The sequence below is a fragment of the Synchiropus splendidus genome, chromosome 1 (assembly GCF_027744825.2).
Source record: "Synchiropus splendidus isolate RoL2022-P1 chromosome 1, RoL_Sspl_1.0, whole genome shotgun sequence".
NCBI lineage: Eukaryota > Metazoa > Chordata > Actinopteri > Syngnathiformes > Callionymidae > Synchiropus > Synchiropus splendidus.
The window spans coordinates 70,152,438-70,179,617 of NC_071334.1; the positions used below are offsets into that span (position 1 = coordinate 70,152,438).

The following is a 27,180-nucleotide window of genomic DNA, read 5'->3' on the forward strand; positions in this document are numbered from 1 at the left end:
CAGATCACATTTCACTTGATCATTGTTTATCATGATCGAAGTGCAGAAAAAAGCATTTATTTCAAGTCAGTCGCGAGGAAATGCAATGCATTATTTTCTAATATCGCTACAATCCAGTCATTTAATTTTAAAACCATGTTAGACAAGATCAATGTAGTTAGAACACAGATTTATTAATCGACACATCAATCTACTAAGAGATTTCATTAAATAAAATCAATTGCTGGCTGATAGTTTGTGCCATGAAAAGTGGGTAGAGCTACAGTTGCACTGATGGGTTTGGAAGTGCTGTAGTCAGGACTGTGTGAGCACCACCATGACCAATCTGACTCCAAAGTCCATTAGTCCTGTAGACGCACACATTCATTCCTTCCTGCGCAATAATATTTTTTTCCTTTCAAAAGAATTGAAACGCTGTCATTGGATTATTCAGTTTGGCTTCAGTCCTGGTCTCGCCCAGCCTTATCGATCGTAGTCTCAGTAAGCACTGGCTCGACACAGTCTCAGCCACAACACCAGTGTTGAGTTCATCTGTGTAGCTTTCTATGACACAAAGGGCGACAGTGAGGTCACAGCTTGCCGTGCTCATCCCGTCCTTCCTCGCGGCTCATTATCAGAAGATCATTCAGACGTTCAAGTCCATCTGAGTTCTGACCCCGGCACATGCTCACGTGTGGGTGTTCCTTCCAGCCCTCTGCTTAAATGGGTCCTCTAAATGTCATCACTGCTTTACTGTCATCTGTTTAAGGACCATTGGGGGTTTGGACGTGGCCCCTCTTCAAGAGGGCGATAGGGGTCCTGGCCTGTTGCGGCGGCAGAGCTTTGTCTGAAATGGGGTCACGTGGCGTCTGACTAAGAAGGTGATTTAAGAGGATTTTGGACAGATGGTGTTCCATTGTTTCTAGAGGCCTTTGCTTGTGGTTTTGTTTTAATATTACGGGGAGAATAGTGCAACCAGTTGACCCCAAACCAGCCTTCAAATCACAGCCATTTCTTTTGGATGGCTATGGTGTTTGAGTTGGTTTATTTATGATTGGGAGGACCAATTCTGGGGAAAAAAACACCTCCTTGTGCGGACATTTGGTTGAGTTAGGACCGTTTTGCCGGTCCTAATATGGTGAAGCATCAATTTGAGGATGAAGACTTCAAAATAATGGTTTCATTACTTTGGTTCAGAGTCCTGGTTAAGGTTAGCCATGCGTTTTGGAGGGTTAGGTTTAGGGAGAGAGGCAAGGCAAAGGGTGATGGCAATGAGAGGTCCTGCGAGTGTGTGTCCTTGTATTGCTATACTTGTGGGGATCATATGGATTTCTGACATTTTGTCAGTCCCCTCAAATGTAAGCCTCAATTGGAGGATGAAAATGTCAAAACATCTGGGCCATTATAATTTAATACAAGTTTGGTTTAGGTCCTGGTTAGCCATTTGTTTGGGAAGGTTAGGTTTAGGACGAGAGGCTGGGGAAACAAAAACATGACTGTTTGTGTGTGTGTGTACCGCATACACATGTAGGAATATTCTTGTGTGCACCAATCTTTGACTAGACACTCATCTTGTGAGGACATTTTGGTGTGTCATTTTAAGGTTTTCAGGGTTAAAGCACAAAGGATCATCGCGGACTCCACTCATCCCCACTATGCACTGTTCTCCCACCTGCCATCCGGCAGACGGTTCCGCAGCATCCGATGCAGAACCACCAGAGTCAGGAATAGTTTTGTTCCTGGTGCTGTCAGGCTGCTGAATGTTAGACAGTAGCTGCAATACTGTTTATTTGTACATCTTCTGGACTAGTATTGATCTCATATTTATTTATTTTTGGACACGTATTTTTTGTTTTTGGAAACCGGAGGCCTCAGACTGAGATTTCGTTGCCATAATATAGTGATATGTTTTTGATAAAGAAAGTCTAAGTCTGATAAGTGGGTCATTACGATTGTGCTCAGAGTCCTGGTTAAGGTCAGCCATGTGATTTGGATGGTTACGTTAACACGGACTGAACTTCACCTACGGTCCATTCTTTGAGGCAAAGGCGGATGACGAGTCTTTTAGTGCACATTCTAGGGCCGAACTGCTGTCCAGTGTGTGTGCCATGTGTCGGTCATGTGTTAAAAGCGAGGCATGAAAGGCGTGAATGCGCTTTTTTCCTCCACTCCACACGACTTTACAGGCTTTCATCCGGGCGGCCTTCATCTTTCCTTGACTTTAATCAGTACAGATAAATTCAACCTGTCCATCTTAGAGTCGTAGAGAAATGAGACGCACACACCCTCTCTCCAGCAGGCAGCAAGACATGTTAGTGACACCCCCGCACACAGGCGTGCAGTGATGAGTGAGTGACAGAGAGACAGAGAGAGAGAGCGAGAGAGAGAGAGAGAGAGAGACCCGCACGTACACGCACAGTCGCCCACACGGACAGAATCATTGAGGGCCCGGGGGTGGGAGCGAGACCGTCCAGTCGTCTGGAGAACATCCACCAACGTACCGGACTGGCTCCTCGAAAACCACAGGATATACGATTTCATCTCCATCTAATGGACCGCGGGAAGACGACGATGCAGCCGAACGCCCCCATGCGAGACCGGGAGCAGGAGGAAGGCGGTAAGCGCCCACGTTTGCGCCCTTTTCTCGTCTGGCGTCTGCGCCAGCCTCAGCCGTTTAACCTACTTGCAATGGCTTCCCCGCGACACAATCGCGCCTTCAGTTGCACCCGTGTCATCTGTTCCCCTCGTCACAGAGCAGTTATTTACCAGCGACTGTGCGCGCCACTGGTCGCGAGCGAGCGTCCTGTGGGCTGCAGGTGCAGGAGCGCAGTGTCGGAGCGACGCTTCCCGCTGCCATGGATGCGTGCACAAGCAGCGGGAGTCTGTCCGTCAGGTGAATCGAGCCTCGAGTTTGGAGGAAACGCGAGGGTCTGGACCAAAAAACCGCAGCGGGTGGTGACGCTGGCGCAGGCTGCAGCGCTTTTTTTTTTGGCGCGAACGCTGCTGAAATGTTCCCAGTGCTCCGGTCTGCTAACACTGTCAGGTGTTTCTCTGTCAGGACGGCGGCCATTTTATTCAAAACACCATCAATCTGTTGCTCCCGCGCCGTGTCTTCATGACGGCTGTCTAAGCTCTGAGGACTGATGGAGCGCGTTTCCAGTCGTTAATGCCATCGTCAATATCTGAAGAATTTTATTCCATTCTGCCAAAAAAACACCCAAAATAAAACGGTGATTCTGTTCTGGTTTCAAAGCACAAAATAACACGCTGCTCTTAGCAACTGCCACGGAGATTTACACCCTTTCTTTTCCATACCGCTGCTCAGATTTGGGGATCTCCAGATGTTCCACTGTCGGTTTAGAGATGCTCAAAGCTTTGGCTGGGTAACGGTTGGTCTGGGATTTATCACCATGACAACTGTTTAAGCCCCGTTCACGCTCCCTTTACGTACACAATTGTACCTGTCTGTTTCAAACGATGTCACTGTCACTGACCACATGCTTGCATGCGTTCTTTACGTTGCTGTTCACCAATATAGCCACCAGGGGGAGCAACCTGAAGTCAAACGGTTATGGCAACAACAAATCCAAAACCAGCACATCAACACTGCCTAGCATGTTTCCAGATGGGACTTGTCCGTTTGGTCCGTATCTGTAAACTTTGTAGAAACGTGAAGAAATACAGAGGAACTGAACGCACAGGACGGACGCAAGGATCCGGCCTGAATAGAATTGCAGTTTGAAATGCGTGTTCAACCAAACTATCTGCAGCCTTCTGTGTACGTTGTTATTAGCCTGATCACTGTGGCTCAGCTAACTTGGACCATATAAGTTTGTTGTGGGTTTGTAGAAGCTCTTATAGAAGCATCAGTGACCCGTCACGACCGTCAGATCATGGGTTGATGTGTTCCAGGTGCAAAGTTGTATTGCACTCCTCTGCATCCTCCCCTAGGACCTGCCCAAAATAGACCCGGATTAGTGGATGGCCTGTTTGTGGGTGTAATCATTTGTGTTGGTCTTCGACATCTGGAATGTGACCAGAAGCTTAGAGTATCTAATAAGAAGCTGAAGATTTTCCGTGGGGGCAGGAGGACCAGCGCGCTCATGTAAGAAGCTTGTGACTTGGCAGTACAGCGGCATGGCTCATATTCCTCACGGGCTGCTCTTATTGGGTTAGCACAGCTCACTGTCAGTCAAGTGCTTCCTTTCAAAACACAGTCAACCAATTGTACGCATTCCTGAGTCTCTGCATTAGAACTAGAACCAAGGAAAGTACCGTGAAATTGTGAATTGTCTTGAGGTTCAAGCGGAGAGTTCATTGCTTGTGAGTCTCAGGTAGACTTGTGTGATCGACCAGTGTCATAATGATCTCAGGCAAGCAACATTTTGTGGGATTATAATAATTCAACAGATTGAGTATTTTGCTGACTCATCAAATGCTGTCCTCTTGTATTCAGCATTTGCTCTCCAGGTTTTCTTGGACCATCACTGAGCATTTGTCCTTCATGTCCACCTTCCTCTGGCGCGTGGCAGCAGCGTCTCTGAGGGACACAGAGGGAAATGATGAGCGCGCTCGCTGTAATCCCAGAGACTGCGAGGACTGGTCCTGGATTGATCTTTTTGCTTGATTGCATTTTATAATCTCTTATCTGCGCATCCACTGAGAGAGTTCCTGCGATGACCATTCGGATGACGAGACTGAGGTTTAATCTGATTACATTAATGCGACATTAAACAATACGTCCCTCATGATGAGAACTATGCGACTGAAACTTGATGTTGTTTTCTTGATAAGTATATCGAGCAGTGAACTTTGGACTGGGCCGAAGATCATGGGTGAGTGACCCATTATCATACCTTCGTATGGTTTTTTAATCTGCGAGCAGGGATCTATATATGTTTTTACTTTGCCCATAGTTTGCAAGAAACCAGTGCAGACCATTTTCAGATCACTAACTAACTAATTTCCTACATATTTGAGGGCCAAATGCGAGTGACGCGACTCACAAACAAATATGGCGCTTCCAGTCGCACAGCTGCGGGTCCACGAAGGCATGAGAATCGGAGAAATTTGATTTAATTTCACTAAATTACTAGGGAGAAAAAGTCCAGTATGATGGCACTAACTTAAGGCTGCAATATAGGCACTAAGGATCAGAAGGTTAGGGCATCCCGCTGAAAAAAACTCATGTTTTCAGTTTAGGGCGTCTCCCTGATGCCCCTTTCCTTTCCTGATGATTATTACTCCAACCTGTGTTACTACAACCATGCTTATTGTTACCTTAAATCTCAGCTCCATTTGTATATTACATTTCCTCTAAAACTTGGACTAGAGCAGGGCCACTGTGTTAGTGTTATTTGCAGCTTGTTAATACAGTTTCTGCTGTGGTTGCAGTGTGCTTGCAACTGTTCATATCCATTACTATAAACAACTGAACAGTCCATCCTGATGCTGTTTTCCAAATGAAACATTCCTGCATTTATAATCAGTTGGGACGGGCAATAACTAATCGTGCACCGTGTACCGGCAAAAACAATCTCCACGATGACAAGTCTGCATCTCTGGATAAATTGCGACTCATTTGCTGCATTGGACTTGCACACGTGCACATGACGAGACCGTGATGGTGCGCCGTTTGACAGCCGAAACCAGCTGTGACAGTTGTGGAGAGTGTGGTGGACTTTGGTTTACCATCGTAGTTTTACACTTCTTTTTAATACAGGGTACCTTTGATAATGACGTCGGTCGACTCTGAATCTCTGGATCCGTGTGTATTTTATTAGCTTGAGTGGTCCTCATGCAGTAGATTCTCTGATACTGTCGTCTGCCTTGGTTCATATCAACACATTCACGTCTCTCGCTGTGCTGGTGCCTCGACGAAATACCGTGGTCAAAGACAAGCAGTGCTAATGCTAATTGTGAAAAGGTTTTTCATCACACAAGACAAAGGACTGACTGACTGTATAATGATTTTGAGAGTAGAATATGACTAAATGATCATTTATTCACATTAATGGGCACCATGAACAGAATAACTCTTAACATCACCGCAAGGTTTCGGACATGTAGCTGCAGTTGACTTCATACCAGTAAAACTCCGCTTGAGGCCACTGTAGCTCTACCTGCATGAAAATGAAATGACACATAGTTTCTTTCACTGACTACACTGTTAATTCTTACTTGAAACCAGTTCCACCTCTCCTGTTTCTCTCTACTGTGCATGTGCATCTCCACCACGTATACGTGTCACACTTCGATGTATACGCCCATTGTGACCAATCACAGGCGACTTTTAGAGAAAGAAAAGGAAATTAATCTATAAATCGGCTCTTGAACATTAGCCAGCTCCAATACTTTAAGTAGCCAGCCCTCCTTCTGGCTGCACGGCCCACTGTGTACGTAGTGGTGTCACTCGGTGGACAGCGATCTAAATGGTTAGTGTGTCCAGTGGTTAAAATGGTTCGAAGCTTTATTAGTAGCTGTGGGAACTCAGCCATCATTTGAGCAGGACTGTCACCTGATTTGACTCTCGGAACTGACAAAACTGTGCTTTAATCCCAGGTAGCGAATGAGGAATTACTCAGCGGAGGTGTTAGCAGCAGATGTTTTGGGCCTCACCCTGTCAAAATATATATGATCGTCTTAACATTCAATCACTTTCCTTTGCTGCCCGAGTGTCACACACGCCCAGCCCCTCACCCCCAGGGTTTATGAGGTTTGTGAGAGCATGTGAAAGCCGTCACTCAGGGAGACGCTCATGTGTTCATCATTGAAGCCCAACGTGAGTTGCCGGCCTAAATGGGGATGTATGTGCTTGTTTATGTTTACGTGTCAGTGACCACAGAAGCTAGAATGAGCTTCTGCTCCCAACTGCTTCTATGTCAACACTCAGAGCACATTGACATTATTGAAGTATCAAGTATTTCTTTAGGAAGGGAAACGGGTCACCTGAGCCAGCCAGCTCGTCTAGGTACTACATGGGATTTTAGCGAATTTATGAATAGCAACACTGGCAGGTTGGCACCGCAGGCCTTGTTCCTGAGCGACGCCAAACTCCTTTGTCCCCCGCTGATGCTGACCTTCTGGTCACCGGCCCATCCCAGTGATGTGGTGGTCATGATCTGGCTGGAGGATACTCTGGCCTGAGTCTGCTCCATGAATGGCAGATTTTTGATAGATCTGTGGAGCTCATCAAAGTGCTCTGTTGTTTCTGTGTTGAAACTTGAATACTAGTTAGTCTATGGTTGACTGTTTTATTCGATAACGTGAGTAGATGCATTATAAATGTATGTTCTTACAACATACATGCCAGAAGGGAGGCATGACAGGTGCACTTTAATGTTGTGAGTTGTGTTCCACCTTGTCTTATCTCCTTGCATAGGATTCTGACTAGGAAGAGTCTAGGTCGGCAGTGAGGCAACTATTTGTGTGGCACAGTTCTTAAGCTATTAACTACCAGCTTTGTGGGATCAGCCCGTTTAATGTAGATTGTCCTCTGATAACGTTGTGTTCATGTGAGTGTGTGTCCAAACAGCGGTGCGCGCTCTCTTGCTGTCTCTGAGCACTTCATCTGGTTTATCTCGGCCCGTGGGTCATATCATATTTATGCTCTCTATACCATTTATATTGTATATTTGACCACTTTCTTGGCTGTCTGTAGTGTCCAGTTTCAAGCGAGAGCATGCTTCGTGTCTGTGTGCCGGCAACTCCGTTGTTGTGGCAATGCTTCAATGTGAGGTGTTTTTAAGACTCCATATAGCTTTTTGCTTTAAAAGGGGATCCATTTGGTTCTTCATCATCTGACCTCCAGCCTGAACGATCCAATGCTCCAGAGAAAATCCAGAGAAAAGAGAAGCTCTGCAGTTTGCATGGTGAAAACTGTCTGACTAAAATGTGGAAGCATTATAGCCATGAAACCAACATCACTGGAAACCAGGGATTTCACCTTCTCCTTCAAACAAATATGTCGGAAAGCTTTTACATTTGTTTCCATTTCAAAATGTAGCTAAAATTAGCCCTTTGAGCAAATGCACTATCCGTCCTGCGCTACCATTCAAGAAACTCCATTGCTACATTATTGAGATGCTCTCCCTGCTGGCACCCTGGGTGTTCCTCGGCATGGCTCTGGATTTGCAAAAGTGTCCTGAAAAGTTCAACTGATAAAATATTGATCAGTACGCTTAGTGCTGAAAACAGGATTGCTGGACACAACAGTCCATTAGGCTCAATTACGCATGGGCAGATGCTGACCTGCTGGCCCCGAAGATTAAGGTCAAATATGAAGGGCGGGGTTGGTAGGATACACGTTATTATTATCCTGAGACCAATGGCAGTAGTATTTATAATCTACATCTGTTTTGTCAAATTAATACGAGTGGGTCATTTCCACCTTTTGTTTACTACAATCCGAGTGTTGCCAACTTGTGGCTAAGCATTGTGCTCTGATGCTGACGGATGGGTGTTGACAACAAGTCTGCAGTGCCGGGATTTGGTAGATTCCAGACAGTCAATCTCTTATCTTGTCTTTTGTTCAGCTCCTGCCCTCACTCCAGACGCGCATGATCCCATCATTACCAGGCTCAGCTGTCTGACTGTGGACTGTTAAAGGCCAATTAATGCTCCCTCTATGTACAAGTACAATATTGTACACATCCGTTTCAAGCGATGTCACCGTCATAGGTCACATGCTTGCATGCGTTGTTTGCGTTGGTGTTGCTGTTCACCAATATATCCACTGGGGGGGGCAGCCCATAGTCAAAGGTTTATGACAACAATAAACCAGCATGGTGACTGTGGGAGAAGTATTTATAACGCAGCTCTTGCACTAAAGAGGAAAACGGATGCAGCGTTGTCGGAGGCAGTGGATGGTGAGGCAGTTAAATATATTGCCAGTGGAGAATTTACACCATTGTTATGTCTTCTTCATGTCTCATTTGAGCTCGGTTTGGTCCATATTTGTAAGCGTTGTGGAAACGTGCAGAAATATGGAGGAAATTCATGCATAGTACTGACAGAAGTATCCGTCCGTATCTGGATCCTTACGTAATGTTGAGCCTAGATGGGCCTTTAAACTGGCAGTTGCATGCCTCTACTTCAACAGTCACTGTGAGGCAGTTAGCTGCTGAACTGGGTCGCGGGTAACATGTTACCATGGCAACTGTTACTTGCCCCGAAGCCAATAAATGCTTTTTCACATGCACCTTCTCATCATTTTCTCACTCATTCATGGTGTGTTCACCCTGTTTTTTCTCATTGTGTTCCTTCTCTTTTTGAGGTTTTTGCATGTTCAATTACGTGTTGCAGTCAGAGATTATGCCGTTGCACTCGATAAAGTATTGCATTCTTCATTGGTTATTGGAACAAATATCTGCCCCACGTATGAAACCTACGCTCCTGCTGCTGTCTCTTTTCCTGGGTGTTGCCCTGATGGATGATGCAGCGAGGTCACAGGAGCGCGACACATGGCCTCAGAGATTAGCTTCTGCTGACCCACTCAAACTGCAGCTTTGTCATATTTATAATAGGTGAGGCAGCAAGGTGTTGAAGATGAGAAATGGTGTGGCATCTCTTAAATTTTTACTACTTCATTGATCTCCATTAGTTCAGGTTGCGGGTGACCACTATACGGGCCAGTTAAAGTGAGTCTGACAAACAGTGTCGTACAGGCAGGGCAGCCGAGAGGAGACTTGAGCGAGTGAACTCATCCATGATGTTACATCGAGGCCAAGGGAGCCTGAAGACATTGCAGCAGAAATCATAAAACATTGACGTGCACTCACCATGAGTTGTATTTAGAACAGATGTGCCCAGTCTCTTTGTGCTGCAAAGATTCATCATTTCAAAGAGTGATGCGGTTTCAAACCTGGAAATTAAGATTTAAAATGGTAGGATGGTCTCTGTAATAACCTTTAGAGATGAACTTTTTACGTGGCTATTGTGTCAGCGCGGAGCAACCTCACGTTTCACACAGCTCGACCATGATCCCTGCGAAGCCGTCTGAGGTCCTGCCTGTTGTGGGCTCTGGATGTTATATCCATCCAGTCGTAATAGCTGCTTGTCCCCCTCAGTCCGCTCCTATCATTAACATTAATAGGATTTGGATCCATTATGCAACCGGCCGCTGCTCTGTTATGCAACTCCGAGTGTTTGTCAGCACAAGTTCTTCAACATGAAGGCGAGATCTTTTCATCAGCTTCAGCCATGTTGGTGTTTTTACAGTCCTGCTCACGGAAAAATGACCTTCGGTTACACGATGGCCTTGATGAAACCAAATGATTGCCTCTGTCTGTCAACAGCTCGATTAAGGTCTGGCTGCACCCATGTCAGATTCTTTTGTGTAGTGCATATAAAATTGTGGTCAAAAGGTCAGTATTCAGAGCGGTCTAAGCCGTGACAATACTAACAGACAGCTGTCTCACAACGTCACAGCGGCATTTCTCAGTACTTGGGTTCACTCTGCGTTGCATATGTATAACAGGAGAAAACAAGGCTACTGAACTCTCGACGCCAACATTTCTCTGCATGAAAACGTTAATTCTTATATAGCAACAAAGGAGGTAAGCGCATCACAGGATTCTCCCCATGGCAGCTGACTGTGGGTCGCCCTTATGGAGTCATTTCCGCCCATGTGGTGTGTATGGTAACGTGCAGAAATAACACAAGGGTGACATTCCGTCTCTTCGGCCACAAAATGCTGGAAACAGTGTTTTTGTCTGTGGGTCCAAACCCCCATACCTGCTTGCAAGATGCGGCACATAATTCTGGTTTCCCCACGCCTCTTAATTGTTAAGGCGGTCACCATGACCCCTGTTGTTGGAATTGGGGATGAAGGTTGGAGATATCTCTGCAGTTGGATCGCTACTGATCCTACAGCTTTCTTCATCTGACCGTATATTAAGCTACTGTATAGAATAAGTTAGTACTTGTGATGGGTAGGTGAGGTGTAATGAAACAGTACTGCAGGGTTAATGAAACAGTGTCCTGATTTTCAGATGCCACTAGATGGCGCTCTTGGTTTTGAAATGATGTTCAAGTACAAAGATTTTACAATAGCCAGTGGCCTCTCAAAATCAAGACACTGTGTCATGAAATCTCATCAGCCCATCACGAGTCATTACAATTGAGCCTGCTGAGATGTTGGCAAAGGTCCACGGACCTAAAATTGGGGAAAAATGAAAGTCTTTTGGGAGATCAAAGTGATTTTTTGGTCCACTCTATTTAAAAGGTGTGAGCTCCAACTAGGTTTGTCATGTAATTTATGATTTATTTGCTTGTGAAAATATGGAATTTTTTGGAGTACAAATCAAACGCTTGTCCCATATGCACGACCAACTATGGAATGAGAACCTGCGACCAGCATTGTAATTCACTACTGCACGTCACAAGTGACTTTTGATGCTGATGGAAAAGCAGTGCTCTCACTGCATTAGAATGTGTCTTTGAAATTCACAGACATCGTACAGGTATTTTAGCTCCCTCTTGACTCCCATTCATATTTTTTGTTCACTTAGGTCCCATGGTGTGGAAGTAGCTGGGCTTGGCTTAGGCCCCCCATTGAATAAACACTCAACTGCTTCCTTTATTGTGGTCTGTCCAGTGATTCTGTCGGACCATGCTTCAGTGTTTTCTAAAGGAGGACATTTCTTTATTGATTCCTCATTACTGTTGATCCCCTGGATGTCCTATACTCTTTCCCAAAAAACTCCACAATGCCCTAACTCAGGAAACTCATCCTGCCATGGGAGGCTAAATTAAGATGAAGTATAGCGGGCTTCCATGAGTGACAGCAGTGCATTAATAGATTTTTCATTATTCATCTCAGCGGAAAAAAATCGATGTGTCCTCTTAATCTGTCAATACCCACACCGCTGTAGACGCAGGTGCCCTCCTGAGTGCCTTCCAATATTGACTAGAGGCAGATGATGATATACTTGTGGTGGAAGCAGAAGCCTGTACTGTGTATATACTTGTGTGAAATGTGTGCCGTCCAATAATAAAGGTGAAGCTGGTGACTGAGTGAGCCTTCAGCCTGCTACACCGAATACCTGCTGGCTGCCTTCAGGTGTGCTTCTTTGGATTTGATTGACGTCAGAATTGTTCTCGTTCAACCCCCACTGGGCCTCTGCAGGTGGAGGATATTCAATTGTTTGAATTGGGCCACGTTGTCATGGTACCGGCATAAAGGACTCCACATCCTTTATTCTTACTTTCTGCTTTGCTACGCAATCTATTTTTATCTGTTACATAACACGCAACGCTTGTTCTCAATTCAATGTGTTGTTCCCCCTCCTCTTCATCACTCTTCATCCTCTTGACTCTTTATTAGCAGTATCTCCCGCATCATAGTCCAAAGCACAGATGACAACTCGCTACATGGTGATTGGTCTTGTTAAAATGCTCCAGTATTTTTCACCATTGGAGTCCGTCCCATTGCCTGTGCACACACTTGGTCATGTTTCCATCATTTATTTAGATCCAATCTCAAGCAGTGTACCACAGTGTTCAGCCTTATGAAACCGAAAGCATTTCATAATGTGCTTTAGTGCTGCTACCATGTAATATTCAACACTCCTGGCTCTTCGGCAGAAGTGCTTCAGCTCTTCTGAATACCTCCGCTCTCACTCACATGCATGATAATCTTGATGCACTCAACTGACATATATGGTGTGAATGTGTGGAAATGGCTGACCGCGATGAGTGCGGTGCCTACGCCCTTTTGACACATTTGTAATTTATGACTCGGGCTGTCCACGTGTTTCAGCTGTGGTCGAGTCCAGTGATTCTTAACCATAGAGCTGAGGCCCATAGTTGGGCCACCAGCACCACTTTTTTCATTTATACATGCACTTGCCACATAAAGGGGCAGTAGTGTGTCACTGACTTGACAGCTGCAAATTTGTGGTAGTTACCAACTATGAAGAAGTTCTTGAAAAGAAAAAATGATCAAGAAAGTGATGGCGCCCCCAACAGTGGAAAGTGTTCACCTGTTGGAGCGTTTTTAAAAATTAATTTGAACATTTTATAGTGATACTTTCATTTACACTTTACTTATCTTCTTTAGAGTTTATTTATGAATAGGAAAATCTTTTATGATATTTAGACGTTCTTTCCCTTTGGGCTTCTCCCTTCAGTGGTGGCCACAGCGGATTCTCTTCCTCCATCTCCCCCTGTCCTCTGCTTCCTCTGCTCTCAAACCTACAGACCTCATGTCCTCCTTCACCACCTCCATCCATCTCCTCTGTGGCCTTCCTCTCCACCTTCTGCCTGGCAGTTCCAACATCTCAACATCTTCATCTACCAATGTACTGGCTCGCTCTCTCTCTCTCCTCTGTACATGTCCAAACCATCTCCATCCAGCCTCTCTGACTTGGTCTCCTAAACACCTGAGCACTTGTGCTGTCCCTCTGATCCTATCATCATCCTGCTCTCACTCCCAGAGAGAAGCTCAGCATCTTCATCTCTGCTACCTCCAGCTCTGCCTCCTGTCTTCTCCTCAGTGCCACTGTTTCCAAACCATACATTATTTCTGGCCTGACCACTGTTTTGTACACTGTAGACATTTATTTTATTCAGAATTTCATTCATGACGTACAGTTTTTCCAATTTTCCATGACAATTATCTTTGCTGTTTTGACATTTGCCATTTCACAAGGTTTTGTTTGTTAACATGAATCGTTGTTGAACACAAATGAAATCAATAATTCAGAAATCAGTAATCAATCCGTAATGAATCGGTCCTATTCTTTGTATGGGCCCCAGACTCATTTGTTCTGGAAAAGGTGGGCCGCGAGATCAAAAAGCTTAAGTCTAGCCTGGTCCAGCCTACTCACTTGATCTGTATTTCCCCCCGCAGGATGCTGTGATTGCTGCATCAAATGCCTGGGCGGACTCCCCTACGCCTCACTGTTGGCCACCATCCTCTGCCTAACTGGTCTTGCTCTGATGTGCTCCTGTGGTCACATCGCCCTGACTAACACCCTGGCTCTTGTGGAAAACCACTTCTCCACCACCAGGGATCACCACATCTCCCTCACCAAGACGTGAGTATATCTGTTGCTGGTGGTCGGATAGGTAGCACCATTTCTTAGGCCTTTACCCAGTTGCTTGAGATGTGACTTTTGTGGTCTGAGTATTCAGAAGATGGTCTATGTAGAGCGAATATAAAACCATGTTTTTCTTTGTATGGAGGTTTTTTTTTGACATTTTCTGAATGTCTCAGCCACTCTGGTTGTTGATGGCCGACTTGTCACCTAGTAAATAAGCTGAAGCCAAACAAAATATTGACATGCACAGAGTGATGGACAGTAGTGATGGGTAGGTGAGGTATCATGAAACAGTTTTGGCAGGGTTGACGAAACAGTGCCATACTTTTCAGTGGCCACTAGATGGCGCTTTTGGTTTAGAAATGATGTGAGGTTTCATTGAATTAGTTGTTCACTGTTTCATGAAACCTCAACAACCGATCACTAATGGACAGAAAGTATAAGAGTTGCAGAGGGGAGTGCAGGAAGGATGGAACAGGTGGAGATGACTGTCAGGTGTGATCTGGGAAAGACGAGCTCACGGAGTAAGGTTTGGAGACTGGATCGACACAGATGGTTTGGACATGTGGAGCGGAGAGGTTCATGGATGTGACAAAGGTGAAGATAGGTTAGGATGGGGTGGAGTACAGCATTGAAGTTAGCCTGCCATGGAAACTAGTGCCTGTCTAAACAGCCTCCATGCTCTCCACAACATGGTTACGTCACTACTTTTTTTGCACTCAGATACACATGAGATATCAGAAAAGGAATGACAGGATGTCATTGTAAGGCAGCCTAACGTGTTTTGATATCCTATCAGGTAAGCCACATAAGGTTTAGACGCGGTCTCCATCAGGTCAGACGGCTGGGTCAGGGGAATTTTACTCCACGCACTCGCCACCACTCGTCCATTCGGCCCAACACAATCAGAATCAGAATCAAATGTATTGCCATGGTCAGTGGGGAGCCCACTAACTAGGAAAGTGTTTTGGAATAAAGTGCTGACCGAAAATAAAATAAAATGAACAACAAAGGTTGTTCATGAATTCAACAGTCTGCTCCACCTCCCTCCTGTAAGCCGACTCATCTCCATCTGAGATGAGCCCGATGATGGTGGTGTCATCCACAAACTTGATCAGCTTCACGGACTGGTGGCTGGAGGTGCAGTGAGTGCTAGACCCTGGAAACTGCAGCAGAGCTTTCTGATCGGCAGCTTCACAAAACTCCCAGAACACACTCTCTCCTCAGGACCGCAGGGGTTTGATGCAGGAAAATAATGGAGCAGTCTAGGACTTGCTATGTCTTCAGGTGCTTGATGTAATTCACGTGATTTCCCTTTTTATTTAGCTGATAAACATCAGATTTACTAGACAGATTTCCATTACCTGTGTTTTCACTGATTTGCCCTCAACTGCAGCGCTGTCCTGAGGAAAGTTGTCATTAATCTCTGTCACCTCCTTCGACTTGTGAGAGTAGCCTTGTCTGTAGTGTGTGCTGTGTTTCCGCTATTCTCTTGTAAGATAATAGAAACACTGCACTCTGTTAAAGCTGTGGTGGAGGTAGGTCATCACTTCATATCTGAGCTGACTTCGGGCTGATGAGTCTGATTGGATCATGTTCTCCCGCTTCACATGCTGTACAGTGAAAATCCAACTATGAGCAGTTGACATCCGTGACTCGGGGTGGCGCCATGAGCTCTTCTGTCCTTCCAGTTGCTGTGATCGTAGAGGAAGAGCAAGAGAAGCGGACAGTTCTATTGAACTCAGTAGACCGCAGCCAAGCTTGCTGAGTGACTGCTACTACTTTCACTCCAGAGGTCAAGAATCTGAGCGGCGGAACATGGAACTGTCATCATCATCAACACGCATGTCCCCCAGTTTAGTCATAGTCCAGCTACTCAGCTACACGCTGGCTTAGTCCAGCTATAAACCGCATTATCCAGGTCGTGTAGTCTGCGATTGCTGCATCAAACGTCTCGTCTCATGTAAGAATGTAATGAACTAATGTAATGATTGTGAGCCGTCATGTAGACGTCATGGCGGGTGAGGTGGGAGTTCTGCCCTATGCTAAACAAGATGGCTGTGGCTCAGCGAGTAGTTGAGTTGTCTGGGCAGAATGTGTAACACAAAAGCAACTTCATAAAACACAGAACACTGATGCATGCGATTTAATTTGAATGGTTAATTCATCTTGGATAATGTTGGATTGTTGCTGTCCCGCGCTCTTTATCGTAATTCCTGTTTGAAGTGGAGAAAACTTGACAGGCAAGTGTCATTTATCGTTTGAAACATAGCAAGTTTCTTTGATAAGCAACTCTGACTCAGCAAATTTATGCGCTTCACTCCTTTAAACGTTGCGCTGTTGGTTTTTCACGCCTGTTACGTTATCCCTCATTGTAATTGTTTGTGTTCAGGATCGATATCTTTCTATACTGCATCTATGGCATCGCCGCCTTCTTCTTCGTCTACTCCATCCTCCTCCTGTCTGAGGGCTTCTATACCACGAGAGCCATCAAGAAGGAGCTTCAGAGCGACTTCAAAACCACCTTCTTTGGACGCTGCATCACTGCCCTGGTATGCACACACTCTTCAGCCAGTTTTGACCTAGTGACACGTTCAACTTGTCCTATTTTTGAACCCATATTCATGACACGTAATGAGGTTAAATCAGGTTGACCATTTTCTTCTTTGCAGTTTGTGTTCCTGAGCTATATCCTGGCCCTGTGCTTCATTGGCATCTTTGGCTTCACCTCCATTCCGTACTTCCTCTACTACAACATGCAGAAAAGCTGCAATGCCATCACAAACAGTGTTGTGTCTGATGTCACAAGTATCTGTGTGGACGTCCGACAGTATGGTGAGGCCAATCTCTTCATGTCTGTGGCTCAAACAGGTCAAACAAAGACGCCTCCTTCTCACTGCAATTTGTGCCCAGGCATGCATAGTATCTCATACAAACAGTGCGGACCTTCGGAACATGCTTAAATCAAGTCACAATTTCTGTGTGCTAAATCAGATTGTGTTTGGTGCAAGTAGTAATTCCCTCACACCATGGCTTCTTTTCCCTATGAAGCCGCCAACTACTGACTGGAGCGCACTTTTGTTGTGGCATCCTGATAGGAAAATACTGTCAATATTGTTTACAGTGTAAGCAAACAGGTTTGCATTCTTCAGTTGAAGCAAACTAGTGTTAGTGTAGGTGAGGTGTGAAACAGTGTTGCAGGGTTGATGAAACAGTGTCCACTAGATGGCGCTCTTGGTTTATAAATCATGTGAGGTTTCATTGCATTAGTTGTTCACGTCCAGCGGTTAGTCCTGCAGTTACAGCAGATCAGGACATCTACCCATCACTAAGCAAACTATTAAAATCAGCCTCTCATGTAGAAAACTTTAGGTAGCTTTCAAGGTACTTTTGTCTCATGGTCTGAACCCTGCAACTTGTCCAACAACATGGATTTTTACAGGCTGAAGAGGGTCATGCTGCCAACATATTGAGCCTCGTCACATGAAATCCATGAAATCACAAGCAATTTATTGACCTTAAAGCACTTAAAATGAGCTGTTTTTGTCCGCATGTCACTGCTCAGCCAATGGAGCCGATCTCCTGGGAAGCAGCAGCTGAGGCCAGCTGTGGTGTCGGAACATTGGACACATGGGCGAAAACAGTGCATTTTGAGTGCTTTATTGACAACAAAAGATGTGAGGAGTTCATGATTTAGGTTCAGAACATTGCCCAGTCAGGGAGTCAGTCTCCATGCTGGACCGTGTTTTAGAACTATTTTAGAATTGATCCTCATGTGTTTTTAAGGTGGTTGCACCACTAACCTTTCTGTGGCAGCAGCGTGGTGCTGCTTACGTAGGAACAAGATCTATTTTCCGTATTAAATGTAGTGGGTGGGGCTAATATTCAGGTGTGCTATAAAGTCCGAAAATTAACTAATTGAATGAAACCTTACTTCATTTGAAAATTAGGACACTGTTTCGTTAACCGTGCAATACTTTTTCATGATACCTCATCCACCCATCACCAGTGTGAGCTGCTGGTGCGGATTTTAAAGAACTTGTTGGTGTCTAGTCTGGATAAATAGATGAAGAATGAACGATAGATTAAAAAGAATGATGAGGTGGGAGCAGACTGGGTGCCGAGGGTGGATGGATTTAACTGAAGGACGAGGCTAGAGAGATGATGGGGAGTTGGTTGGAGTGATACATGAATGGTGAACGTAAACAGTAGGCGAAATCATGATCGGTGGGTTACGAGGTGATGGAGAAACCTGCACTTGAAAAAGAGATGATGCCTCACCTGCACGGTGGTTAAGATAGCTACATGAACGTGTGGATTAATAGATGACAGACAGATGACTGGGACTTTATAGAAAGATGGAGTCCACGTGAGATTATGGCTTATGATCAGATGGAAGTACACCACCACTGTGAAATATGGAGCCTGTGACCTACATCCAAGGGACAGCTGGCTCCGGGACAAAGCGGGATGAGGATCACATATGCTTTATTGGCAGCTTGCTCTGCTCCACTGCATGTAGTATAAACCCCAATTACTGGCACAGCCCGATCATACATGTCGTCTCTGTGAGTGGCCTTTGTCGTCCTCACTTGTTTTAGACTTATTTTAGGGCTTCAAGTAACAGCCAGGCCTTCTATGAACGGTGATCTGTGTGGTTGGGCTCATGCCTCCTTGTCAACTATTGCTGTTGGGCTCTGCAGGTGTCATTCCTTGGAATGCCAGTCCAGGGGAAATTTGTGGAACCCAACTGGTGGAAGTGTGTGACACAACTGAGGTGAGAGTCTGTGCGCTCTTCTGTCTTCTCGCTTCACTTCACGAACTTCATCTCTCTTCCTACAGTTCTACCTGTCCTACCACCTCTACATGGTTGTGTTGGCTGGTACGGCCGCGACCGCCATTGCGCTGGTGAGTTGGAGCTCTTCTGACTCTTCTGGGCTAGAAATATGCATGTTTGCTTGGTGTGTTAGTGTCGCCATGGCAACTCCTCTCGTGCCGTCAGCCTTTCACCCGCCGTGCATTTCACTCCCTGCAGTTCCCCCTCAGCTCGACATCGGCTTACTTTGGCAACATGTTTTTGTAAAACACGGTGTAATGTTATGCTGTCATGCTTGCCTAACATTACATGCTTAAACGTACGTACGTTGTCATGATGTCGTTTCTTTGTGTAAGTGCAGCGCTGTGTGTTTATCCACAGCTGCAGTTCAGTCGATAGTTCTTTTGCCCATTTATTTGTTTTCACACATTCCCACTACTCCGATAAGAAATGTCACAGCAGTTCTGACTCAGAACGCTGCATGAGCATCTGCTCCTGTGAACCCGTGACGCTGACGGCTGATAACACCGTTTTGGTTCTCAACGATCTCAAAATATTTTGAGATCGTTTATGCTTCTGGAACAACATGATGTAAAATAAGGACCTTTGCAAATTAGCTTGTAAAAAGCTTGATAATGTTCCATGGGTAGTTTCCGGGCTGACAGCGCGTGGTGAGAGTGCATTGTCTCGTCGAGCCATTCACAAGAACTCAAAATGCACTCCTGAGTTCTGCTAATTCTACATTTCAGTCGCGGGAATTTGGACATTTGTGAATGGATTCGGAATCCTTCATGTCCGAATCGCGACCCTTGGTGGCAACATTTGTGGGAAAATGTGGGGTCGCACAGGACTTGATCTCAACCAGGAGGGAGGGAACATGATGCCATACACCTCTACAACATCTAATGTAATGTGTGAGCTTTGGCACAAAGCTCGACTGTACATGACCAGTTTTGAGGACCGCAATGCAGTGAATGTGTGATTCAAGGACACATTCCGTTTCATCCTTCATGATGCAAAAACATTTTAACTAAGTCTTTTTTTTTTGCTTCAGATTCACTTTTTGATGATAATGTCAGCCAACTATGCCTACTTGAAGAGTGCTGCCTCTGCAGTATAAGAAGGACCTGTGTTTGAGCATCGCTTGGAGCATTTCTGTGGGAAGTTTGCATGCTCTTCCCCATACTAGCGTGGGTTTCCTCCGGGTACTCCGGTTTCCTCCCACCATGTTAAAACATGCCTGCAGCTGTATTGAAGGATAAGTTGCCCCAACCCCCCTCCCCTCCAGCCAGAGGTGAAAGCCAGCAGAGAAGGACAGATTCAGGAAAGAGAAGAGGTGAGGGAGCCGTAAGAGCGAGGGTCTGCTCGTGGAGGCCAACAGTACCGTTCAGACTGGACTTGAGCTGTCCACGTCCACGCTTGCTGGGCTCATCTGGCCAGGCTGGGGAAAGGAGCAAGCAAGTCTTGATAGAGAAGAGTGACGGTCGAGCAGGAGCTTAGACCCCCCTCCCCTCATTCGTAAAAAACACGCTGCCATTTTCAATCACATTGAAACAATCGTAGGCTAAACTTCACCCACTGTGTCGCCTGCACCTTTTCGTCCAGTCCAGTCGTTGCCATGTTCATGTGTCTTGTGTGTACTTGTGCAGCTGATACTCGCCTTCCTCAGCGGAGGGTCAATAAATGCTTCATTCCACCCTGTCGCCACCAGGAGGTTGAATGAAATAAAACTGTATTCTTTGCCTCAGATTCACTATCTGATGATTTTGTCGGCCAACTGGGCCTATCTGAAGAGCGCCGCTGCCTTGCACGCGTACCAGGACATCAAGACCAAGGATGATCAGGACGTGGAGGCCGAAGCGCGCTCCAAGGAGGGCCAGAACTCGTCCTACTCATAAGGGCAGACCTCTTAAACCAGCCCACCTCATTCCTCGCTCTGCCCTCCCACCTCACCACACTCATTCTCCATACTCCTTCCTCTAAGCCAAGCCACTGTCATGCTTCCCATGCCCGCCTCTCTGATCCTCCATCCTCGTCCTTTTCATGGTTCAGAAGTGTAGGTGTGTTCTCACAGCAGAAGGGAAGAGAACTGAAGATCAGAAGTGTCGGCCGACCCAGACAGAGGTGGTGCGCGGGGCTCCCCCAGACCAGAGCTCTCACACGTGGCACATCATCTCTGAAGCGTCACCTCGCCTGAGGCGCCGGCGGCGTACGGCTCGGCAGTGATGGCCTCGCGCCCTGAGCCGGCACGGCCTCTCAACCTGCAGCTCCTAAAAGAAAAGAAAAAAAGAAAAGAAAAAACATTGTTTACTGTCAGCTTCTGCCACAGGAAGCTGGGCAGCGACCAACTTGCTGTTACTTTTGGTGTTTTATATGCATATATAAATGAATATGGATATATTGTGTGAATGTGTGAGATTGTTGTTGTTTTTTTAATACTCTGAAATGTATGCCAGGTTCTCTTTTTGTGCTTTATTTTTGTTTACTTTCCTCTTCATCTTATTGTAGAAATCAAGCTGCTGTTGCAGCCTAAAGGGAACTGAACTCCAATAACCCCTCCTCAGACCAACCTGCTAGAATGAGGACTATCCAGTGTGTTCAGGTATCCCGAGGTCCTGCGTTTGACTGCGGTCAAGGTGTTGAACACGATAGTGAGTGAACATGAGCTTTATCAACGTTAACTTGCCCATCTATAGTGTTGATTCGGCCATGGTGGAACTGCTTCTCGTGTGAACTCTGCTGGGTTGTTTTTGTCTTCATCTATCATGACCAACTGACCCGCCATGACCAAGTCACAGCTCTGTTGAAGGACTGGGAACCAGTGATGGGTAGATGAGGTATCATGAAACAGTATTGCAGGGTTGGTGAAACAGTGTCCTAAAGCTCTCGGTTTGGAAACGATGTGATGTGTGTTACACTGAATAAGTTGCTCAAGTCCAAAAACTTGACAGAGGACAGTGCCGTCTGGTGGCCTCCGAATATCAGGACACTTTCATGAAACCTCTTCAACCCTTCAATACCGAGTCATGAAGCCTCATCTACCTTTCAATACCTAGAACGTCAGTCACCTGGTGATGAGGCATTGCACTTCACCAATATATCCACCAGGGTGAGCATAATTTGGAAACAACCAACTTCAAAAAAACATGGTGACTGGAAGAAGTATTCCTGTTGTACCTCTGGCCACAAAGGAAGAAAGTGAGGACGGAGAATTTCCGCCATTGTCTTCCTCATGTCATATTAGAGCTATGTATCAGGTAGTAACAGCAACACTGCCCCCCGCATGGTTTCTGGTGGTTTGGTCAGTCTCTGTAAGCATTGTAGAAAGGTGCCGAAATACGGAGGAAGTGAACGCAGTACAGAAGGATCTGTCTGTGCCTTGATCGGTACACGACATGGAGCCTAAATGATCAATAAGGTTGGAGCTGATTTCTTGGTGGCCGCGTTACCGTCCTCAGGTCCTTCAGACTCACTCTGTCCGGGGTCCCGATCCGGTTCCAGTTTGAATGTGCTGGGGACCTGAATGTCGTTGCACCACATCAGCTCATGGATTGGTGTGTTAGGAATGAGGTTTAGCAAGCGTGATGCAATGTTTCGGTGTAGAGGTCTTTGATGAGGAAGACCAGGAATAAACCCAACTTTCGGGACCAGTTGTGCAAGCGTGCCACACGGCTATGTTGTGGTTGACCCGAAAACACCAAGTGAAATTTGACCCCTCGGTTCACTTTTGCTTAACATTTGATTCTAGGTTTTTGTTTTTTTTTTCTTACGTTCTGTAGCCTTCACCAGCGTTTCAAAGTTCTAACAAATAAACATTCCTTTTTGTAAACATAAACACCTCAGGTATCAAACCAAATCTACTTTAATTGTACTTTCCCCCACTTTTTCAACATTTATAGCGCTTAACCTCACCGGGACGGTGCACTGTCCCATGTGACTCGTACACAAAAGGAATCCCATTTTCTATCAATTCTTTGTTTTCGTGGGCAGAACTCACATGTAAATAGCCTCATCAGTGTTTGGCTTTTGTTTTCCCCTCAAAATTCACATCAATGTTCCCTTTTAAATTCGGTGTTTAGCTCTAGTTCTGTTGGATATGGTCATCGTAGCGTGGTTTCTGCAATGAAACGTAAGCGTGCAGTGGTGATTTATCAGTGGGTGGGTTGAGGTGCTTCTGTTCTATTATAATAATCTATCAATATGAATACGACGTTTTGTCGCTTGACTCTGATGTCTCCTGTGATTTTTATTCATTTGGTATTTTTTGGTTGAAGCCAGACCAACAGGTTTCAGCAGTTCTCATGAGCCACACGGACTGTTCTGGATGTTTACACTCCATCAACCCAGTCAGGAACCTTCATTTCATATAGTCCACTCTAGTTTAGAACAGTCATGGACACTATTGTGAATTGCTCATGGATGGTTTGTATATCCTGAAAAAGAATTAAGCATGTCAGTATCGTCCAGGTGTGCAGCCGTCTTCTCTGTATAACAAAGGACTCTATTGCCACATGTGTTCTGTTTGATCATCTGCACTGTTTTGCGGCAGGTTCGTGTAAACACCAACTCAAAAGTTCCTCCGAGACGGTGCGTGTCAGGGTGTTGTTGTTTCCTCGTTACTTGCATGAAGGACACATGACTGTCTTTGCAGCTGTCAGGTGATGTGTAGTCGACTATGATAGGCCCCGTCCTCTCTTTTCTAAATCTCCATTGTGCTTTGATGGCATCGTAGACCCCTGTAGGTGCTCCATTCTGCTTTCACTTTCAGTTTCAACGATTCTCCAAGTATTTAGTGATGATTTTTGTAACCTTCTCTAGTAAAACCGATATTTTTATCGTGCCACCGTGGTCTCTTGCTTCTTTATTTGTCTTTCTCTGGATTCATTTTACTCAAACGTTATTGATCAAACAGAAGTCAGAGCCATGGCTCAACTGCCTGCTGCATGAGCTCAGATCAGAGGCCACCAGAGGGCACTCTCTGCCCTCAAGTCCTTGGCTTTGAACCTCACATGATTGTTAAAGTCACAGCGCCACCTACTGAGCTCTGAAAGTCAGGACACTGTTTCATGGTATGGTGATGGCCACCAGATGGCACTGTCTGCTGTGAAGTGGCTGCGCTTGAACAACCAATTGAGTTCTAAACCAAGAGCGCCGTCTAGTGGCCCCTGAAATTGAGGACACCTTCATCAACCCTGCAGTACTGTAACTCATCTACCCATCACTACTAATTGTCCTCAGACACATTCTATGCTGAGCATTTATTCTAAAACAACTAGATAATGTTAAGACGAAGCGGGGTGCAATAGTTTGGCCTCATCAGCATGACAACAGAGAAAACTGCTCCATGAGAATGTAGTCAAATAAACATGGTTTCAAACGAATTGAACTCCTTCAACAAATGCAGTAATATGAGGATCAAATCCCTTTACATTTTGCATCAAGTTTCAAGACACAGGTTTTGATATTCAAGATCTCTGCTTGGCAGGAAACTGTCAAATGTCAAACACTGTCCTGCAATTGAGTGTCTGTTGCAGGTGGCTGTTCCTCTATGTGTGTGGCCGCTGCATGTGGGAGGGGTTGCCGAGTGAGTGAGGTCTCTCCAGAAGGGAAGAGGTGCCCGGTGCGTGTCCAGCTCTGAATATGCGCTTCTGTGCAGTTTGGCTGTGACAAAGTCATAAACCAAGTCACGCTCTGTCCCAGACTGGCCTCATCCCTGTCCCAGCTCCAGCCCACAACAGGACATCAAACCCTGGAGTGAGCGCTCCAGCACCTCCCCTGTGACACTCGACCACGCTCCAGTGTGGAGACAGGAAAGGTTTTACACCTCAATATGAAGAAAAAACAGTCAGTAAATGGAGCTAACGGGACACGTCTGCATACAGAGGCTGCGTTATACACAATAACAAAGCGCCTCTGAAGCAAAAAAATCTCGAAATTTTGTTCGAATTCTGAGATGTTGGAAAACCGAGGCACCACTGGACTTCTATAAGTCAAGCGCCGTGAATGGCCTTGAGGTTTTATTCAAAGTGAGAGTGACAATGGAAAGAAAGCCAATGAAACTTCCATGTGACAGGACTCCTCTCCTAACTCTCAGTCACGTGCAGTTCACCATCAACCCAGTTGAGTTCATTGTGGTGATGGACTGTTTTTTTTCTGTCTCTTTCTCCATCTAGTGGACAAATGATTTCATTTTTTTTTTTTTTGAACGTGAGAAACGAGTAGTGTCCATTTCACATTTAAGTTTCACTGACGTCAACCAATACATACAAGTCATTTTCATTTTTGTTCCGTGTATACAATAAAATGTAATCAATATTTTGTTCCCATATCCATAAACATTGTTCTGATTTTGACGAGCTTCTCATAAGTGGGTCAAACGCCGGCACTAACTTGTGACAATGGAGGTACTGAACACTGTTGCAAAGCGGTGGAAATAGCGGCAATATCAGGGATTTGTCAATGGTTTTTGAGGAAGAAGATCAGGACCATGTAAACCAAGGACTTGTTTTGATTCCAACCGCATCATTGTGGAAGCGCCGGACTATTGTGAGAGGATGAAGTGTCTGAACGGATCAGAGACGGACGGCAACACTGAGCGCTAAATCTAAATGGAATGTAAAACTCTCTTCAGACGGGTCAGCAGTAGAAAACATGTCATGTGTTTGGGTCAACAGTGGGACTGACTGGGTCTGGTAGCGCGGAGTACTGACGCCTCCTCACCCATGTTTTTGATAGCTTCTGTTGTTTCGATAGGTTGATATCATGGCTTGTTTACGTTGGAAAACCCTGGGCATTTGCAGTCAGTTTCCACACCTGTTTGAAGCAAACCAAACCAGATGGCTGCCCCTTGTCCCTCATTCTTTAAACTTGCTTCACCTATTTCTGATGACGCTCAGAAGAACAGGCTTCCATGCTCTCTGGCACCGTGAGAACACACCATTTCTCCTCTGACACTGGGGCTGAAGAGCGTTTTCCAATAGTGCAGTCTCACTATCTAGAGCATCATCTCGTGCAGACAGTGACGCGCGGTGAGGTTTATGGCTGGTGAGCCACTGACTTCATAACAATAAGATTTATAAACACATGAACCCTACAGAGCAGCCTGTTCACCATTTGATTGACAGCTAACAAGTTCTGTTTAAAATCTCATGTCAGCTTTTTGACATACAAACTGTAGCATACCAAAAGCACATTTAATAAAAACAACAAAAACAACGTTGTTCGATTGAGAGTCCAGTTTAGAAAATGGTTTAGTTTAGATATGTCATCCTCCATTTTGAAAGTAAGGCCAAACTAGAAGAAAAAATAAACGGATATCTGCACCTGACTTACTAACTGTAGACTGTCGCCTGTTCTGTCACTCATTCTGTGGTCGTTCTGTTGTCACAAGAAGAATCCCTGGCATCGTAAATGCCCCCTCCACCACCAGGCAGGAGAACTGCGGGCCTCACTTTGTGGCTTTTCGCGGCTGTTTTATGATGCTCAGCGCAAGAAACTAGTCACACACAGACAGTGGTTGACAAAAAACACCGTTCATTAGATACACCAGCTGTACCACAGAAATTTTGTTCGTATAGCAAAAGTGTTTGAACATTTTAATAGCAATATATAGATCTAGAGGGCCGCTAGAGGTTTTTTGTTTTTCACCTGTGGGCCGTGAGGCCACATATGGTGGCGGTAGTTTGTCATTCAATTGACTTGGCAGCTGCAAACTTGAGATAGTTACCTAGCTATGGAGAAGGGCTTGAAAAGAAACATGATAAAGAAAGTGATGCTTCGGCCAACAGCAAAAACTGTTCATGAAAGCAGTTCTTAAAATGATTTAGAAAAGTTTATGGCTGCACTTTCATGCAGACTTTACTTACATCTTGTTTTGAGTTTATTTTGAAAATAAGATATTTATTTTTACATTTATACATATTTATTATATCTGAATTTTGTTTATGGCCTACAGTTTTTTTCTTCAATTTTCTCAACAGTTTGTATGAAGTGTATTTTTTCCCTTTTTTAAAATTTGATGACCTGCACCTGGTTCTGCTGCTGATCGGACCTTTCGATGACAAATGAATGTCTTTGCTCCGATCACATGGTTTCATGTCATTTCCCAAGGTTTTGGTTGGTTTACGTGTAAGTAGCTTAAATATGGTTATTGAACACAAATGAAATCAAGAGTCATGACTCAGTTCTGTTACATGAATGGGCCCCGGGGCCGTTTGTTCTGGAAAAGGTGGCCCCCGAGAGATCAGAAAGGTTGGGAACCCCTGATCGAAGACAAACTACGGTGAGGAACTGACGTGGTTTCTGGTTATGATATAACAGAGTGAAACATACGTGAGAGCCACA

At 45.3% G+C, this 27,180-nt stretch overlaps 1 protein-coding gene across 2 annotated transcripts; it reads left to right on the plus strand.

Annotated features, from left to right (window-relative positions):
• Window positions 1–2,245: 2,245 nt before the first annotated feature.
• On the plus strand, window positions 2,246–23,678 carry LOC128764024 (neuronal membrane glycoprotein M6-b-like). 2 transcript variants are annotated; one of them, XM_053873398.1, is made up of 7 exons: window positions 2,246–2,596; window positions 13,832–14,018; window positions 16,414–16,573; window positions 16,694–16,856; window positions 18,725–18,798; window positions 18,864–18,929; window positions 19,892–20,569. In XM_053873398.1, the coding sequence occupies exons 1-7, from the start codon at window positions 2,530–2,532 to the stop codon at window positions 19,955–19,957; spliced, it is 783 nt and encodes a 260-aa protein (XP_053729373.1). In that variant the 5' UTR covers window positions 2,246–2,529; the 3' UTR covers window positions 19,958–20,569. The 2 variants fall into 2 exon arrangements, with proteins under 2 accessions (XP_053729373.1, XP_053729367.1); XM_053873392.1 differs by lacking the exon at window positions 19,892–20,569 and adding an exon at window positions 20,586–23,678 and having other exon boundaries at window positions 2,247–2,596.
• The last annotated feature ends 3,502 nt before the right edge of the window (window positions 23,679–27,180 follow it).